Source organism: Lynx canadensis, chromosome B3 (genome assembly GCF_007474595.2).
Source record: "Lynx canadensis isolate LIC74 chromosome B3, mLynCan4.pri.v2, whole genome shotgun sequence".
Taxonomy (NCBI): Eukaryota; Metazoa; Chordata; class Mammalia; order Carnivora; family Felidae; genus Lynx; species Lynx canadensis.
Window position 1 is genome coordinate 29,497,238 of NC_044308.2, and position 21,240 is coordinate 29,518,477.

General features: G+C 37.1%; 1 protein-coding gene across 3 annotated transcripts in view; it reads right to left on the reverse strand.

Moving 5' to 3' along the window:
* The window catches only part of SCAPER (S-phase cyclin A associated protein in the ER), a 508,094-nt gene that overhangs the window by 405,280 nt on the left and 81,574 nt on the right, over positions 1-21,240 (reverse strand). For all 3 annotated transcript variants that reach the window (XM_030317623.2, XM_030317622.2, XM_030317624.1), the window contains 3 exons: positions 20,241-20,341; positions 10,177-10,293; positions 7,880-8,040 (listed from right to left, as the gene is read on the reverse strand). In XM_030317623.2, the coding sequence (XP_030173483.1) occupies positions 7,880-8,040; positions 10,177-10,293; positions 20,241-20,341 (379 nt within the window). The remainder of the gene's footprint in view (positions 1-7,879; positions 8,041-10,176; positions 10,294-20,240; positions 20,342-21,240) is intronic.

Sequence of the window (21,240 nt, forward strand, 5' to 3'; positions counted from 1 at the left end):
TCATTCAAAATAGGAGAGATAAAAAGTTTCCCAGAAAAACAAAAATTGAAGGAGTTTGTGACCACTAAACCAGCCCTGCCAGAAATGTTAAGGGGGACTCTCTGTGGGGAGAAAAGATTAAAAAAAAAAAATTATACATATATACATATATATATATATATACACATACGTATATATATATATATACATATATATGTTTAGACATATATACATATATGCATATGTATATATATACACATATATATGTACATATGTATATATGTATATACATACACATATATATGTATATATGTATATACATATATATATGTGTGTGTATATATATGTGTGTGTATATATATGTGTGTGTATATATATATACACACACATATATACACATATATATAATACCAAAAGCAACAAAGATTAGAAAGGACCAGAGAACACCACCAGAAACTCCAACTATACAAGTCACATAATGGCAATAAATTCATATCTCTCAGTACTCACTCTAAACGTCAATGGACTCAATGCTCCAAACAAAAGACATAGGGTAACGGAATGGATAACAAAACAAGACCCATCTATATGCTGTTTACAAGACACCCACTTTAGACCTAAAGACACCTTCATATTGAAAGTAAGGGGATGGAGAACCATCTATCATGCTAATGGTCAACAAAAGAAAGCTGGAGTAGCCACACTTACATCAGACAATCTAGACTTTAAAATAAAGACTGTATCAAGAGATTAAGAGGGGCATTATATCATAATTAAGGGGTCTATCCACCAAGAAGACCTAACAATTGTAAACATTTATGTGCCAAATGTGGAAGAACCCAAATATATAAATCAATTAATCACAAACATAAACTCAATGATAGTAATACCATAATAGTAGGAGGCTTTAACACCCCACTCACAGCAATGGACAGATCATCTAATCAAAAAATCAACAAGAAAACAATGGGTTTGAATGACACACTGGACCAGATGGACTTAACAGATATATTTAGAACATTTCATCCTAAAGCAGCAGAATATACATTCTTCTCCAGTGCACATGGAACGTTCTCCAGAATAGACCACATCCTGGGACACAAATCAGCCCCCAGCAAGTACAAAAAGACTGAGATCATACCGTGCATATGTTCAGACCACAATGCTATGAACCTCGAATTCAACCACAAGAAAAAACTTGGAAAGGTAACAAATACTTGGAAACTGAAGAACATCCTACTAAAGAATGAATGGGCTAACAAAGAAGTTAAAGAGGAAATTTAAAAGTATATGGAAACCAATGAAAATGCTAACACCACAACCCAAAACCTCTGGGACACAGCAAGGGCAGTCATAAGAGGAAAGGATATAGCAATCCAGGTCTTCCTAAAGAAGGAAGAAAGATCTCAGATACACAACCTAACCTTACACCTTAAAGAGCTGGAAAAAGAACAGCAAATAAAACCCAAAACCAGCAGAAGACAAGAAATAATAAAGATTAGAGCAGAAATTAATGCTATCGAAACCGAAAAAACAGAACAGATCAATGAAACCAGAAGCTGGTTCTTTGGAAGAATTAACAAAACTGATAAACCACTAGCCAGTTTGATCAAAAAGAAAAAGGAAAGGACCCAAATAAATAAAATCAAGAATGAAAGAGGAGAGATCACAACACAGCAGAAATAAAAACAATAAGAGAATATTATGAGAAATTATATGCCAATAAAGTGGGCAATCTGGAAGAAATGGACAAATTCCTAGAAACATACACACTACCAAAACTAAAACAGGAAGAAATAGAAAATTTGGATAGCCCTATAACCAGTAAGGAAATCAAATCAATAATCAAAAATCTCCCAAAAAACAAGAGACCAGAGGCAGATGGCTTTCCAGGGGAATTCTACCAAACATTTAATGAAGAATTAACACCTATTCTCTTGAAGCTGTTCCAAAAAACAGAAATGGAAGGAAAATTTCCAAACTCTATGAAGCCAGCATTACCTTGATTCCAAAACCAGAGACCCCACTAAAAAGGAGAACTACAGACCAATTTCCCTGATGAACATGGATGCAAAAATCCTCAACAAGATATTAACCAAGTGGATCCAACAATACATCAAAAAAATTATTCACCACGACCAAATGGGATTTATACCCGGGATGCAGGGCTGCTTCAATATCCGCAAAACAATTAACGTGATTCGTCACATCAATAAAAGAAAGGACAAGAACCATATGATCCTCTCAAGAGATGCATAGAAAACAATTTGACAAAATACAGCATCCTTTCTTGATAAAAACCCTCAAGAAAGTAGGGATAGAAGGATCATACCTCGAGATCTTAAAAGCCACATATGAACAACCCAACACTAATATCATCCTCAATGGGGAAAAACTGAGAGCTTTCCCCCTAAGGTCAGGAACAAGACAGGGATGTCCACTCTCGCCACTGTTATTCAACATAGTATTGGAAGCCTTAGCCTCTGTAAGCAGACAACACAAAGAAATAAAAGGCATCCAAATCGGCCAGGAGGAGGTCAAACATTTGCTCTTCGCAGATGACATGATACTCTATATAGAAAACCCTGAAGATTCCACAAAAAAAAAACCCTGCTTGAACTGATTCATGAATTCAGTAAAGTTGCAGGATATAAAATCAATGCACAGAAATCAGTTGCATTCCCATACACCAACAATAAAGTGACAGAAAGAGACATCAGGGAATTGATCCCGTTTACAGTTGCACCAAAAACCATAAAATACCTAGGAATAAATCTAACCAAAGAGGTGAAAAATCTACACACTGAAAACTATACAAAGCTTATGAAAGAAATTGGAGAAGACACAAAAAAATGGAAAAAGATTCCATGCTCCTGGATAGGAAGAACAAATATGGTTAAAATGTCAATACTACCCAAAGCAATCTACATAGTCAACGCAATCCCTATCAAAATAACACCAGCATTCTTCACAGAGCTAGAACAAATAATCCTAAAATTTTTATGGAACCAGAAAAGGCCCCAAATAGCCAAAGCAATCTTGAAAAAGAAAACCAAAGCAGCAGGCATCACAAACCCGGACTTCAAGCTATATTACAAAGCTGTAATCATTAAGACAGTATGGTACTGGCACAAGAACAGACACTCAGATCAATGGAACAGAAGAGAGAACCCAGAAATGGACCCACAAACGTATAGCCAACTAGTCTTTGACAAAGCAGGAAAGAATATTCAATGGAATAAAGACAGTCTCTTCAGCAACTGGTGCTGGGAAAACTGGATAGCGACATGCAGAAGAATGAACCTGGACCACTTTCTTACACCATACACAAAAATAAACTCAAAATGAACAAAAGACCTAAATGTAAGACAGGAAGCCATCAAAATCCTTGAGGAGGAAGCAGGCAAAAACCTCTTTGATCTTGCCCGCAGCAACTTCTTACTCAACACGTCTCCAGTGGCAAGGGAAACAAAAGCAAAAATGAACTACTGGGACCTCATCAAAATAAAAAGCTTCTGCACAGCAAAGGAAGCAATCAGCAAAACTAAAAGGCAACCAACAGAATGGGAGAAGATAGCTTCAAATGACATATCAGATAAAGGGTTAGTATCCAAAATCTATAAAGAGCTTATCAAACTCAACACCCAAAAAACAAATAATCCAGTGAAGAAATGGGCAAAAGACGTGAATAGACACTTCTCCAAAGAAGACATCCAGATGGCCAACTGACACATGAAAAAATGCTCAACATCACTCATCATCAGGGAAATACAAATCTAAACCACAATAAGATACCACCTCACACCTGTCAAAATGGCTCACATTAACAACTCAGGTAACAACAGATGTTGGTGAGGATGCGGAGAAAGAGGATCTCTTTTGCATTGTTGGTGGGAATGCAAGCTGGTGCAGCCACTCTGGAAAACAATATGGAGGTTCCTCAAAAAACTAAAAATAGAACTACCCTATGACCCAGCAATTGCACTACTAGGCATTTATCCAAGGGATATAGGTGTGCTGTTTCGAAGAGACACATGCACCCCCAAGTTTATAGCAGCACTATCAACAATAGCCAAAGTATGGAAAGAGCCCAAATGTTCATCAATGGATGAATGGACAAAGAAGATGTGGTGTATATATATTCAATGGAATATTACTCGGCAATCAAAAAGAATGAAATCTTGCCATTTGCAGTTACGTGGATGGAACTGGAGGGTATTATGCTAAGTGAAATTAGAGAAAGACAAAAATCATGACTTCATTCATATGAGGACTTTAAGAGACAAAATAGATGAACATAAGGGAAGGGAAACAAAAATGATATAAAAACAGGGAGAGGGACAAAACTTAAGAGACTCATAAATATGGAGAATAAACAGAAGGTTACTGGAGGGGTTGTGGGAGGGGGGATAGGCTAAATGGGCAAGGGGCATTAAGGAATCTACTCCTGAAATCACTGTTGCACTACATGCTAACTAATTTGGATGTAAATTTAAAAAAATAAAATTATTCTGTTGAGAAAAATAAAATAAAATAAAATAAAATAAAATAACCAAAAAATAATAATTCTCAAATCTCAATAAGAAAAAGACAACCCATTAAAAAACAGTGACTTGCACAGATGTTTCACCAAATAAGACATTTAAAATGGTAAACACATGAAAAGAAAAAAAATTATATGCACCATAATTCACTTTCATAAAAGTGCATCAAAACCCCAAACCCCGAGACCAAAGTAGTCAAAAACAAAATTTGCTTATATATGAACATGGATACTTTAAGCCTAGTTATAATCAAGATCTTTCATTTCATCCCAACCAAATGAGTCACACTTATATTTATGAGAGTAATCTGAGAGTAATGCTTTAAACAAAACCATCATATATGCCAATATCATGATTCTTTTAAGATATTTTTTCCAATTATGATGCAACACATTTTTCTCAGACTCTTTCACAATACAAAAACTAAACTTGATGATCCCACATTTTCCTACCTTCTCCTAGAAGAAAGAACTCATGACTACTCTCAATTTTCTACTACTACTACAACCATTACTACTACTCAGTCTGTATAGAGAAACCAAAGGCAACATAATGGGTAAGAGTAAGAATTATTATTTGAAATAGGTCAACACACCTTACTGAGACAAAAATGGAAAAAAGAATATCCATAATGCAAAGGTGGCAATGCCTTGCTATGTCCAATAAAATATTTCTTTCTGAACCAAGAAGCTCCAAAGGGATCTTTCACTAAAGAAAGGAGAAAGCAGTATTCTGAAGTTACTCCTTAACTTATAACACAAATTCACGATTACTTAGTTTTATTCTAAAATCCAAGCCTCTATAGATATACAAAAACTTCACTCGAGGTTGGGGGAGGGGCAGCCCAGGCACAAGTATGTCCCTGGGCCCAATGGCCTCGTGGCTGCCCTGAAGTAGCAGATAGAGTGGGAGGACCCGGTGGAGCCCTCGGCAACAGCCTGGTAGACCTAGACCTAGGGCACCTGCCTTGCCAAGGGGTTGGCTGGAGAAATCCACCACCCTGAGCCTCTGGCCCGCGTGCCTAAGGTGAGAGCATGGCCTAGAGATTGCCCACTGGCTCCTCTCTTCTCCCCTCAGCCTCTCCACATACCCGGGGTTAAAGGCAGTCAAGACAAGGCTCCAAGAGCAATGGTTTGATCTCCCACTCCTAGTGATGAATTCATCTTAGTAGTTTTAGAACAGGCCTTCCTTATGGTTTGTACTTAAAGGTTAAGGACAGTTAAAGAGAGAAATTACAGCTCACCTACTGTCAGCTTGACAGCATAATTTTTAGAAATCACAAATGAACCATGGGTTATTTCTTAAGATTGGGCCATGAAAAACCACTTGGATGCTGCATAGCCATGTGCACACCTGAACATGAAAATGATCTTCTTCCATTTCAAGGAGATCTCCCTCTTCAACCAAATCAACAGAAGTGGCTTGAAGGAGCAGAAGGGACCCCCTGTCTGACCAAACTCAGCCAAACTGAATCTTTTTCAGACAGGAGTAAAGCAGTACAAGGGTGGCCTGATCACCACTTTCTGCTCACTCTACCACTGAGCAGCTCCTTCCAGGACTGCCACCTATATGCAGGTTATGCCCTGCATAAGGGCACCAGGCTGAGACAGTGAGAGCTGAAATCCTGCCAGGCTCTACTCACCAAGCCAAGTTTATGGGTGTATGACTGTATCCACTCAGACTCCCTTTTCTAAACTGTACCAAGGCATCCTGTATGGGCTAGGGGCAGTTCTGACCATTCCACTACCATATCCAAGTCCTACCCAGGATTATATTCCTTACCTCAGATGGATTTAAGGTTCTGATGAACAGATTAGGTTTATTATACAGATGAAATATTTGACCAAAAATAAAATTAATTTCATAGGTAAAGCTCAAAATATTACTATTGGTATAATTTATATGTGTGTATATATATAGTTATGTGGATATACATTTCTATATATCAGAAGTTTAGCACAACTTAGTAAATGTTTAAAATTTAAAAAAAATTTATTCTTGATGTCTAAATAAAAAGGCTTTATGAAGGAAGATCTTTTTTTTTTTTTTTACATTAAACAACCAGCTTTTATTTTTTATGTTCTAAGTTCAGACTACTTTCAGTTAAAAGAGACAAGATAATGTTTGTGTTCCAAAAGAGATTCCAGTTAGATCTGATATGTTTCTCATTTTCATTACTTCGCTTTCTGATTAATAAGAATCTCAATCCCAGGGGCCCCTGGGTGGCTCAGTTGGTTAACTGTCTGACTTTTGATCACGGCTCAGGTCACAATCTCCCGGTTAGTGAAATCAAGCCCTGAATCGGGTTCTCACTGATGGCATGAAGCCTGCTTGGGATTCTCTTTCTCCCTCTCTCTCTACTCCTTCCCCATGTGAGCGTACATGTATTCTCACTCTCTCTCTCTCAAAATAAATAAATAAAAACTTTAAAAGTAAACAGACATCTTACTCCCTAGTCCCCAGTCATCCCTCATGGTGCCTATCCTCCCCATTGTATCAACATTGATCTTCCCAAATCAAGGTTGACTCTAGTTTCTTCTTAAAATACCTTCCCATGACCTCTGCTTCTAAATTGTATACTCTAGGTTTTGTATGATAAAGTACAAACACCACTTTTGTCAAAGTCCATGAAGGAAATTCTTATGGGATAAACAGGTCCTTGGAATAACAGTTCTTACATTTATTTGTGCCCCTTAATTATTCTGATGGCATAGAAAACAAATGTGTAAGCAAAGATAAGAATATCATTTTTAGTACCAAAACAGTATTCAAATATTAATGAAATGAAGTAGTGACACAAAAAGAGTATACTGCCTAGGGAATGAACTAGTAGTCATTTTTTTTCTATTTAAGTCAAAAGAGTTATAAAGGATCTTACAAATGAATTAACAAAAGAATCACTCTCTTTTGGGGTGCCTGAGTGGCTCAGTCAGTTAAGTGTCCAACTTCAGCTCAGGTCATGATCTCATGGCTCGTAAGTTGGAGCTCCACATCAAGCTCTGTGCTGACAGCTCAGAGCCTGGAGCGTGCTTCGGATTCTGTGTCTCCCTCTCTCTCTGCCCTTGCCCCACTCGCACTCAGTCTCTCTCTCTTTCCCTCAAAAATAAACATTAAAAAAAAATTTTTTTTTAAAGAATCACCCTCCTTCAAGTTTACACAGAGCAAACCTGAGATTAGAATGATCTGCAAAAGATTATTTTATTATTTTAAGATTATTTCAAGGCAAATTAATATCACATAAATGATACAAAAGGTAAATATGCAATACTATTAGCACCAGTTTTAAATAAAATAAGTAAAATTCCATAGCCTTCCACCTGTCTACCACATAAAAAGGTTGATTCAATGTCACTTGCCATTTTTGCGGGAAGTCTTCTGCACTGTTATTGGTGGACAAGACTGGGCAGGTGATACATCTGAAGAAGCAGGGGAGCCTGTGTGATGAGCCTTTACCTTGTCAGCCCAACTGACACCTGTGGGAGCCAGACGGGGAGCAGCTACTGTGCCAGGTGAACCCCTATGGAGAAAATTCTGCATTATTAAATCAAATATAAAAGTTAAAACTTTTTAAACTTTAAATACATACTTAATATTATTCTGGTCTCTGTTTTATTTATTTCTGATTTTTGTTATTTCCTTCCTCTAGTAAATTTTGACTAAGTTTCTTCTTTTTCTAGTTCCTTGTGGTGTAATATTGCTTATTTCAACCTTTTCTCTTAACACAAACATTTGTAGCATAAATTTCGCTCTAACATCTGCTTTTGCTGCATCCCATAGGTTTTGGAATATTGGATTTTCTTTTTCTTTTGAGACATATTTTGATTTGCCATTTGATTTCTCATTTGGCCCATTGCTTGTGCAGTAGTGTAGTATTTAATATTTACATATTAAATATTTACATTATAAAAAATAAAAAATTTGAGAAAAAATTTAAAAAGTGAAAAAATATATATGATGAAATATTATGCAGTCAATAAAAAAGAAATGGAATATGCCTGATTAAAAAAAAAAAAAGAACCTGAAATGTTTCCAAATAAAAAAGCAATGTAGGGGACACATGGGTACTCATCAGTTAAGCATCCAACTCTTGATATCGGCTCAGGTCATGATCTTACAGTGGTGACATTGAGCCCTGCATTGGGCTCACACTGAGCATGGAGCCTTAAGATTCTCTCCCTCCCTCTCTCTCTGTCCCTCCCCTACTTATGTACTCTCTTTCTCCCCTATATCTGAAGAAGAAAAAAAAAAATCAGTGCAACATTTTACTCCCTACTGATTTGGCTATATAAATGTCACTATCACTATTTACGTCATGTCTATTTAAATAAATTTAACACATTTCAAAACTGTTTCTTTTTTTTTAATGTTTTTTTTTTTTTTTGAGAGAGAAAGAGAGAGCGAGCACAAGCAGGGGAGGGGCAGAGAGAGAGAGGGAGAGAGAGAATCCCAAGCAGGCTCCAGGTTCCAAGCTATCAGCACAGACCCTGACTCAGGGCTCGAACTCACAAACCACTAGATCATTACCTGAGTGAAAGCCAGGCACTTAACTGACTGAGCCACCTAGGCACCCTAAAACTGCTTGACTTTTCCCCCAAAAAGTTAAAATTTTAAATATATGCTTAATATATTTAAATTTTAATTGTTTGTGTGTGTGTGTGTGTGTGTGTGTGTGTGTTTGTGTGTATCCACATATACAGAGTACCATACAATAACAATTTAAGTCAAATATATTTAAAAATTTATGTTGGTCTAATACTTCATTAATTTAATATAAATATTGTATGGGAACAGGGATGATATAAAAGCTCTCATTAATTCAGTTTAAAAGAAAATTTCAGTTAAATGGGGACCTTTAAAAAATATACATATATAAGTTAAATATTTTATTTTGAAACTCTTATCTTTTAATAATATAAATGTACATTAATTTGTCAATATAATGACATAGAAGACACTATCAAAGAACATATTCAAAGTCCTGAAAGAAAAAGATTTTCAACCAAGAATTTTATGCACTACAAAACTATCCTTCTAAAACTAAAGGACAAATTAAGATAGTTTCAAAATAAAAACTGAGAAAAACTGCCCAACAAGACATACTAAAGGGGGTCCTTCAGGCCAAAATGAAAGAAAAATAGACAGTAACCTGAATCCACATTAAGATATAAAGAGCATTAACAAAAGTAACTACATAGGTAATAAATACAAAAAAATATATAAATGTCTTTTTTCTTTATAACTTTTCTTCTATTGATTTAAAATATAACTGCATAAAATAACAATTATAAAACTGCACTGATGGGATTACAATGCATAAAGATGTAATTTCATGACAGTAACATAGATTATGATATACATTTAGATCTTTTGTTATAAAGAAATTGCCAGTTCATGTTATGAATCATTTAGCATGAAATATGTTTATGAGTTTTAATTTTTGGATCCTATTTGAATATATTACATTTTATAAAATCTTCGAAAAGTTAAACTTTACTGGATTTTTTAAACTTTTTATTCAAACAATTTCAAACATATACACAAACATATACATGGATTTTTTTAAGTGAAATATCAGTTGTATAATACTGTATTATTCACAGAAAATAATTTACTATAATGTAAGCCTTAGTAGGCTTTTTTGAGTTTGTCTCACCCAAAATTTAAACTTCTTCGAGCATTTGATGTTACACTTATTCTATCTGTTGATGGACTTGGAATCACATGACGTCCTGGAGACATCTTCTTTACTTCCCATGCCAAAGAAGTTGGTCTGTCAATTCAAGACATACAACAGATTAAATTAACAGAGAATAAAGAAAAATTTTTCATCTTTTTTCTGGCTGTTACTGGGTGAAAACATAATCAGGTCACAATTTTTCCTAGAGTACTGTTTACCGGCAAGTTACCATATTACCAGGAAGGAACACAGATGACACATGGTCCAGGATTTTCCACCCACTGCAGCACAGTAACATCTAAAATGGGCTTTGGGGTTACAAAGATATGAGATACACTACTTAGGTTTTAAAAGTCTCCATATACCCAGCTAAAAACACATTAAACAGACAATGGTATTAATTGAGCCTACTTACACAACTAAACTGGTGTATGATGCCCTGGAAAACTAAGTGTGTAGAACAGAGATCAAGACAGAAAAACAGAATGAGAGGGTTAAATGAAGAATACACAGGAAAATATGAAGTCTCCTTTTTTCTACACGGGAGTGGGAACATAAACATTTCCTTGCTCTTTGCTGGGAAAGCTAACTTCTTCTTCACTGTTCCCCAAACCTTGACAGGATGCACAATTTTTACTAAAATGTTTTCCTAAGGCAGCATTTTCACTATCCCTAATGCCCTCAATGGGAACCTCCATAACTCCCAGAATCTCCTTCTCTCTTACTCTGCATTCAATCTAGTGGTTGCGATTTTCTTGTCACATTAAAAACTGACATTTGTTGTTAGAAAACAAGAAAATTCAGATAAAAGATTATCCAAATAAAGTCTAAAGCTTTTGACAATTTATTGTCAAATCACCTTTCAGAAAGGTTCTAACAAATTATAACTCAGCCAGATAAAAAGTGTCCATTTCCCTTGAACCTTGTCAACAGTATCTTATTTTAGAAATGTCAATGGCTTCGGAGAGACAGCACTGCTTGCAAAGTCTAAAATAATTATTACTTGGCACTTTACAGGAAAAGTTTGCTGACTTCTGTGCTAGAGTTTCAGTATGTGACAAGTTCATTTTCTTGTACAAATTTTAGTAACGGTGTTTATTTTTTAAAAATTCATTAGCAAAATATTTGTTTTTGTTTTTGAACTTATTTATTTTTATTATCACTACTAGTGAAGCTGAAATTTCTTACCACCCATTTAAATGTCTTCTTTTAGGATTTGCATGTTGGTAGCTTTTGTCATTTTTTCCAGTGGAATCTGCATCATTTTCTCCTTAATTTGAAATCATTTACTACTACTATTATTATTACTATTATGGCTACCAATCCTTTGGCACAGATGACAGAATTATTTAAATTCGAATTTTATTTTTGATTTTCTTTTATGTGGAAAGGCATATTTTATTTCTATTAAATCAAGCCTATTAGGGGCGCCTGGGTGGCTCAGTTGGTAAAGCAGCCGACTTCGGCTCAGGTCATGATCTCCTGGTGTGTGAGCTGGAGCTCCGCGACGGGCTCTGTGCTGACAGCTCAGAGCCTGGAGCCTGCTTCAGATTCTGTGTCTCCCTCTCTCTCTGACCCTCCCCCGTTCATGCTCTGTCTCTCTCTGTCTCAAAAATAAATAAACATTTAAAAAAAATCAAGCCTATTAATACTTTCCTTTGTGGTTTCTGCTTTAGTCTTACAGAATTCTTACAATCCTGAACTCCCGATGATGGCAGCATAGGAGGATGCTGGGCTCACAGCGTCCTGCTGATCGCTTAGATTCCACCCATACACCTGCCTAAATAACCCAGAAAACCACCAGAAGATTATCAAAACGGACTCTCCAGAGCCAAGCATAGACAAGAGACCCATGGAAGACGGTAGGAAGGGCGGAGAGGCGGTGCGCGCTACGCGGACTGGCGGGAGGGAGCCAAGGCGGTGGAGGGGCAGCCCTCCCAATAAGGCAGAGCACCCGTGAGTCTGCCTTGCAAAAGCAGAGGGGCCGGACTGCCTGAGTTCTAACAGCCACCGGGACTTAACATCTGGAGGGTTAAAAGTCATCAGCTCTGCTCTCAGAGAGTGGGGAGGGCGAGAGGACAACAGGAGGGAGAGTTGCTGAGCCCCGGAAGACAGAGCTCACCTCGGTCACTGGGGACCTGAATGTGAGACAGAAAACCATCAAAACCCTAGAGGAGAAAGCAGGAAGAAACCTCTCTGACCTCAGCTGCAGCAATTTCTTACTTGACACATCTCCAAAGGCAAGGGAATTAAAAGCAAAAATGAACTACTGGGACCCCAAGGAGATAAAAAGCTTCTGCACTGCAAAGGAAACAATCAACAACACTAGAAGTCAGCCAACGGAATGGGAAAAGATATTTCCCAATGACATATCAGACAAAGGGCTAGTATCCAAAATCTATAAAGAGCTCACCAAACTCCACACCCGAAAAACAAATAATCCAGTGAAGAAATGGGCAGAAAACGTGAATAGACACTTCTCTAAAGAAGAGATCCAGATAGCCAACAGGCACATGAAAAGATGCTCAACGCCGCTCCTCATCAGGGGAATACAAATGAAAACCACACTCAGATACCACCTCACGCCAGTCAGAGTGGCCAAAATGAACAAATCAGGAGACTATAGATGCTGGAGAGGATGTGGAGAAACGGAAACCCTCTTGCACTGTTGGTGGGAATGCAAACTGGTGCAGCCACTCTGGAAAACAGTGTGGAGCTTCCTCAAAAAATTAAAAATAGATCTACCCTATGACCCAGCAATAGCACTGCTAGGAATTTACCCAAGGGATACAGGAGTGCTGATGCATAGGGGCACTTGTACCCCAATGTTTATAGCAGCACTTTCAACAATAGCCAAATTATGGAAAGAGCCTAAATGTTCATCAACTGAAAAATGGTTTATATACACAATGGAATACTACATGGCAATGAGAAAGAATGAAATATGGCCTTTTGTAGCAACATGGATGGAACTGGAGAGTGTTATGCTAAGTGAAATAAGTCATACAGAGAAAGACAGATACCATATGTTTTCACTCTTATGTGGATCCTGAGAAACTTAACAGAAGACCATGGGGGAGCAGAAGGGAAAAAAAAGAAAGAGGTTAGAGAGGGAGGGAGCCAAAACATAAGAGACTCTTAAAAACTGAGAACAAACTGAGGGTTGATGGGGGGTAGGAGGCAGGGGAGGGCCGGTGATAGGTACTGAGGAGGGCACCTGTTGGCATGAGCACTGGGTGTTGTATGGAAACCAACTTGACAATAAATTTCATATTTAATAAAAAAAAAGAATTCTTACCCAAAATAAAAATATATAAATATTGCAGTTTTTACATTTAAATCTCAAGTCTAAGTGAAATGAATTTTGATGCTTGATTTGAGGAACAGAAGATGGGTAATGCCATCTACAGGGAATTTAAGGTTGTTTTCTATATCTAAAAGTTGCCTCAAGAAGCAAAGAGTATATATGCTGATAAGCGGTTAAGATAAAAAGAGATGTCCCAGTGATACTCTACATGGAAAACACAAAAGACTCCACCAAAAAACTGTTAGAACTGTTACATGAATTCAGCAAAGTCGCAGGATATAAAATCAATGTACAGAAATCAGTTGCATTACTATACACTGATAACCAACAGAAAGAGAAATCAAGAATTGATCCCCTTCACAACTGCATCAAAAATCATAAAATACCAAGGAATAAACCTAACCAAAAAGGTAAAAGATCTATGTGCTGAAAACTATAAAGAGCTTATGAAATAAATTGAAGAAGATATGAAATGGAAAAATATACCATGCTCATGGACTGGGAGAAAAATATTCTTAAAATGTTGACACTATAAGCAATCTATACATTCAATGCAACCCCTATTAAAATAATATCAATATTCTTCACAGAGCCAGAACAAACAATTCTAAAATGTGTATAGAACCAGTAAAGACCCCGAAGAGCCAAAGTAATATTGAAAAAGAAATCTAAAGCTGGAGGCATCACAATTCCAGACTTCAAGCTGTATTTCAAAGCTGGAATCATCAAGACAGTATGGTACTAGCACAGAAACAGACACATAGATCAATGGAACAGAATAGAGAACCCAGAAATGTACCCACAAACGTATGGCCAACTAATCTTCAACAAAGCAGGAAAGAATATCCAATGGAAAAAAGATAGTCTCTTCAGCAAATGGTGTTGGAAAAACTGGACAGTGGCATGCAGAAGAATGAACCTGGACCACTTTCTTACACCATACACAAAAATAAACTCAAAATGGATGAAAGACCTAAATATAAGACAGGAAACCATCAAAATCCCAGAGAAGAACACAGGCAACAACCTCTTTGACCTCGGCCACAGCAACTTCTTACTAGAATGTCTACAGAGGCAATGGAAACAAAAGCAAACATGAACTATTGGGACCTCATCAAGATAAAAAGCTTCTGCACAGTGAAGGAAACAATCAACAAAACTAAAAGGCAACTGACGGAATGAGAGAAAATATTTGTAAGTGACATATCAGATAAAGGGTTAGTAGCCAAAAACCTATAAAGAACTTATCAAATTCAATACCCCCAAAACAAATAATCCAGTGAAGAAATGGGTAAGAGACATAGACACTTTTCCAAAGAAGAAATCAGATGGCTAACAGACACATGAAAATATGCTCAACATCACTCATCATCAGGAAAATCAAAACCACAAAGAGATACCACCTCACACCTGTCAGAATAGCTAAAATTAACAACTCAGGAAACAACAGATGTTGATGAGGAGGCAGAGAAAGGGAAGCACTTTTGCACTGCTAGTGGGAATGCAAACTGGTGGCACCACTCTGGAAAACAGTATAGAGGTTCCTTAAAAATTAAAAATAGAGCTACTCTATGACCCCACAATTGCACTACAAGGTATTTATCCAAAGGATACAAAAATGCTGCTTTGAAGGGACACATGCACCCCAATGTTTACAGTAGCACTATCAACAATAACCAAATTATGGAAATAGCCCACATGTCCACTGTTTTATGAATGGATAAAGAAGATGTGGCATGCATATATATATATATATATATATATGTGTGTGTGTGTGTGTGTGTGTATGTATATACGTATATATATGTATATGCGTGTGTATATATATATATATATATGTACACACACACACACATACAGTTAAATCTTGGATTTTGCAAGTAACTTGTTCTATTGAGTGTTCAACAAGATGAGCAAAAATTTTTTTTTAAATTTTTTTTTAACGTTTATTTTTGAGACAGAGAGAGACAGAGCATGAAGGGGGGAGGGGCAGAGAGAGAAGGAGACACAGAATTGGAAGCAGGCTCCAGGCTCTGAGCCATCAGCCCAGAGCCTGACGTGGGGCTCAAACATACGGACCGCAAGATTGTGACCTGAGCTGAAGTCGGACACTCAACCGACTGCGCCACCCAGGCACCCCCAAAAATTTCTAATAAATTTTCACTTGATAAGCAGTTTTGTGATACAAGTATTATGGGATGCTGTATATCACATGATCAGAACTGGTTCTCTCCCTCTCCTGCTGTAGGATTGTGGGTTATTGTCGCCCATGCTCGAATGCTCAGTCTCAGGCTGTGGTGTTTAGCAGAAATCAGTGATTTTTCAGAACACTGGAAGGTGCCCAGAATTGGCACTAGTGTATTTTTTGTTACTTCAAGGACCTATGGACAGTCCTTTGTTTTTCCATATAAGAGTAAGCTTAGGAATCCTTTGCTTCATTCTAGGTCAGGCTGCCTGCATATATAGACCCTTTCCTCTGCTGCCTTATTGCCAGTTGCATTAAATACCATATATGACAAGAGTTTATTCTCACTGTACTGTCGTTAACATCCATGCAAGGGCGCACAATGGCTCCCATGCAGAAAAGGTTGAAAAGAAAGGCAGTAAGAAGGAGGAAATGATTATGATAGAAGTTAAGAAAGAAATCAAGAAGCACAAACAAGGTATGCGACTGGCCAAAAGTACAAGATTTTGTAAGTCTGTGTCTGCATCTTGTCTGCAGAGGAGGAAGAAAAGAAGGCAGAAGAATTCCTCACTTCAAATGAGATTAAGGAGATGTGTAAAATGTGGGAAACAATGCAAAGTTTTGTAGAAAAGTACTACCCAAATAAGGCTGTTAGCAGTGCAAGCAATGAATCTGTTTAACAACAATGCAATGTCACATTTGCATGAAACCCTCAAAAGGAGGCAAAAGCAAGCATCATTGGATAGATTCCTTGTTAAAGTTGCATGAAAAGTAAAAGATTCCACTGAGCCAAGAGATAGCATTGATTCCACTGATAGTGAAAGTCGTCCTACACAATAACCTTCCTCTTTCTTGTCTTCCTCACACCAGCTATGAAGGTTTTCGAAGGTAAATGCAGGTTAATTTATTTTTCTTTATATTTTGTATTTTATTATTTTGCATTATATTATAGTATTGCAATCATTTTTATATGAATATTTTTGGGCTGTGAAATGAAACATCTGTGGAGTTTTCATTATTTAAGGGGAAATTTGCTTTGATATACAAGTGCTTTGGATTACAAGCATGTTTCCGTAATGAATTATCCTCACAAACCAAGGTTTTACTGTACAATGGAATATTAGTGATCAAAAAGAATGAAATCTTGCCATTTGCAACAATGTGGATGGAACTAGGGTGTATTATGCTAGGCGAAATAAGATGAACATAGAGGAAGGGAAGGAAAAATAAGATAAAAACAGAGAGGCAAACGATAAGAAACTCTTAAATACAGAGAACAAACAGGGTTGATGGGAGAGTGGGGGAGAGGGGAAAATGGGTGATGGGCACTTGCTGGGATAAGCACTGGGTGTTATAAGTAAGTGATGAATCATAGGAATCTACCCCCAAAACCAAGAGCACACTGTACACTGTTATTTTAGCCAATTTAACAATAAATTATATTAAAAATAAATAAATTTTAAAAAGAAATTTTAAAAAAAGGAAAGAAGAAAATAAAGATTTATTGCAAGGATATAAAATGTACAAGGTCAAGGACATCCAAGGTGGGAAAAAAACTAGAATCAAGACTCATGAGGATAAGACCAAGAAGAGAGAGGCTTTAAAGCAACACTCTGACGCTCTCAAAGTCCACATGATTTCTTATTTCCTGATTCTCTGGGTATATCTTTTCCATTTTCTTGGAACCTGCTTTCTTCTACTTATCTTCACAAAAACAATAGAGCCACCAATCCCAAATCAGCATGATGATCCCTTAACTTGGTTCAACCCAGTGAGGGAATGCACATCCCTTGCCCCCACAAATCTACTTACCTATTATCCAGGGTTAAGTGTGAAGTTGTTTGGTACAAACACAGACAACTAGGCTTGACTCACCCAGGGAGTGTGGGTAAATCAAGTACCAAAAACACCATATCAAAAATTTTCATTATGAGATACGAAGTCAGTCAGAGAAAGACAAATACCATATGATTTCACTCATATGTGGAATTTAAGAAACAAAACAAAAGGGAAAAACAAAAAACAGACTCTTAACTGCAGAGAACAAACAATGGTCACCAGAGGTAAGGGCAGGGATGGGTGAAATAGGTAAAGGGGATTAAGATTACACTTATCTTGATGAGTACTAAATAATGTACAGAATTGCTGAATTGCTATATCGTACAGCTGAAACTAACATAACACTGTATGTTAACTACACACGAATTAAAAACATTTTTTTTTATTATGAGGAACGAAAATGTTAAAAAAATCAACACATCATGGTTTCCCTGAATTTGGTTTCCTGGGGATCAAGCCTTCCTGGACTTGCCTCTTGGGATACCTTTAGTCTCCTCATTCCTTCATGGGGCTGATACCTCAGGATAGGACAAAAAACATGTTCTGTACCAAATGATTCCACTTATAGAAACTGAACCACAGTTAAATCCAAGGGAAAGAGGAGCCTAGGCCTGTTTTCTCTGGGTAAAAAGGTACCATCGTAGCTTCAAGTGACTTGGTCCAGTTCACAATGGCTCAGTTTTCACTTATAAGCTTAACTGAGTAATAAATTGTTCTTCTGCCTTTGCACATAACCAAAATAATACTAAGTCTAGTTGATCATCTATCTCTGGAGTTATCTCTCAACTCTCCCTGTTGCTACTATTCCAGTCTGAATAGCCATAATCTATAATCTATACTGCTGCACTTCAACCTCCCCACACTGCAGCCAGAAAGAATTTTAAAATCACAAATCTGACATGTCACTTCCTTAACTTAAAAAAAGTCTAAAGTTTGTATCATGTCTACAGAGCCCTACATAATCTGGTCCCAACCTACCTCTCTAGGTTCCTTTCATGCTATCTTCCCCTTGTTCTCTCCATTGCAGTCCTGCTAAACTGTAAATTCCCTGACTATACTGTGCTGTCTTCTACTTCCAGGATATCACATATACCCATCACCTCTACCCAGGATTACCCTTTTGTTCTCTCGTTGTCAAGCTAACACCTACTTGATACTTCTGTCTCACTTAAATATGTCCTCCTTGGGGAAGCTTTCCTGGATTCAGCAAAATGGATGATGGTGCTTTTTCTTATATTTCCCAAGTACCCTGTATTTCTTATTGATGAATTTTGTGCACTGATAAGTATTTCACATCAATCTTTTCTGTGAATGCACTATGTATTTCTTAAGGGCAGGGACTGTGTCTGTTTCCTTCACAACAATAGTTCCAGAGCGTGGCACTTAGGACTCAAATGTTGTGTGGTTATTTCAAATTAAAGTTTCTCGAAACAGATTAACATAGGGAAAAAAAACAGGGGGGGGGGTGCAAACCATAAAACAGGCTCTTAACTCTATAGTTAAGAGGGTTGCTGGAGGGAAACATAGGCAGGGGAGTGGGTTAAATTGGTGATGGATATTAAGGAAGGCACTTGTGATGAGTACTAGGTATTACATGTAAGTGATGAATCACTAAATTCTAATTCTGAAACTATTATACTATATGTTAACTAAATGGAATTTAGGTAAAATTTTGAAGCAAACAAACAAAAAAATGAAGGTTTCTAAAGTAACTTTGATCTCTCATTACTCCCCTAATCAAAAATCATCAATTTTCCTCACTGAGTACTACATTAAGAAGAAACATGGAGAGACTGGGTGGTTCAGTCAGTTTAAGTGTTAGACTTCAGCTCAGGTCATGATCTCATAGTTCGCGGGTTCGAGCCCTGCATTGGGCTCTGTGCTGACGGCACAGAGTTGCTTGGGATTCTCTCCCTCCTTCTCTCTCTGCCCCTACCCTGCTTGCACGTGCTTTCTCAAAATAAACTTAAATAAATATATAAGAAGAAATACTATAATTTTCCCTACATTACTTTCACTTCACACATCCTCTGCATTTTAATAGCTGTCTTAATTTTCTCTCTTCATCTAAAAGGCCAACCACTTGGGGCGTCTTGGTGGCTCAGTTGGTTACGTGTCCCATTCTTGATCTGGGCTCAGGTCATGATCTCACAATTTGAGCCCCTCAGCAGGCTCCACGCTATCAGCACTGATTGGGATTCTCTCTCTTTTCCTCTTTCTGCCCCTCCCCCCTCACGCTCTGTCTCTCTCTCTCTCTCTCTCTCTCTCTCTCTCTCTCTCAAAATAAATAAACTTTAAAAAATAAAATAAAAGGCCAACCACTTGTTAAGATCCATCACATCTTTTAAACACTTCTGCATCCTGCATGAAATCCTTCCTCATCTATCCCCTACAAGAGAAATGACCCTGTCCTGTTCTGAACACCTGTAATAGCTTTTTTGTAATAATAAGCTCTATTTTATTCCACCCTTACACTACAAATTCATGAGAGTAGTCAATGTATCATATTCACCAATTAAATCTCTGTACTGGATAAAAGTGCTTTGCACTAGTAGGTAACCAATAATTATGTTACTGAACTGAATAAGAAATACAGATCCCAACTTTTAGATTTTTACAAGTTTTAAGTTAAGCTTAGGTCAAGTTAACTGTCAACTTCAATGACTGCTTTTGAAATTGCTGGCTGCTACACAGACCAAAGTTCATTACCTGCTTTGAGCATCTGTCTTCTCTAGCTTTTCCTGAAGTTGAATCCAGTCAATCAATGCTTTGAAATCTCTCACATAGTTATCCAGCATCATTAGCACCTCCTAGTTAAAACAAACAACATCATTAAACTCCATTCTGATACTGAAAAGTTTTAAGAAAAAACTTTAGACTGAAGTACTTAGGAATTAATAGTTTTTACATTATACTCCTCATTGAGAAAGTAGCAAAACCTACTGATTTAGTTTTTTTTATCTTGTTTTATTTTCATTCTCACTGTATGATAAGAAATTAGTAAAGCTGAGAGTCCAAAGACCAAGAGATGGTATTGATATTCTTTCTCAAGAACCACCCCCCATGACCATTCTTTTAATCTTTTTTATTATTAAGTTTAATAAACAGTAAAGTGTATAAATGTATATACAGATCATTTCAAAGCAAAGGCCCATGCATCCATCCACCCAGAACAATGCTAGTCTCTAGAAATTACCTGGTGTCTCCTCCCAATCATTACTCTGTCCTTGCTCTGAGGCAACCACTGCTTTGACTTGTAATAGTTTAATTTTTACCTGATTTTGAAATTCATATAAATGAAATTCATAGAGTATTAACATTTTCTGACTTCTTTTTTTACTTTGTTTACTAGGCTCATCCATGTTGCAGGATGAACCTGCAATTTATTTATTGCCATTGTCCAAGGTCACTTACTGAACAGTATTATACTGCATGCATATTTATTTACCCAATCTACAGCTGAAGAACATTGAGGTGATTTCCAAATTATATGCTGTTATTCATGTATGTCCTCTGCACATATGTATGCATTTCTATTGAGAACAAGCCCAAGAGAGGAAATACTGAGTCACAAGATGAGCATATGCTCTACTCCAGTATATAACACCAAACTGTTTTCCAAAGTGGTTGCCACTCTCACCAGCAGTGTATATGAGCCCTCCTTACTCCACACCCTCAACTACACTTGGTATTGTCTGTTTGGGGTTTA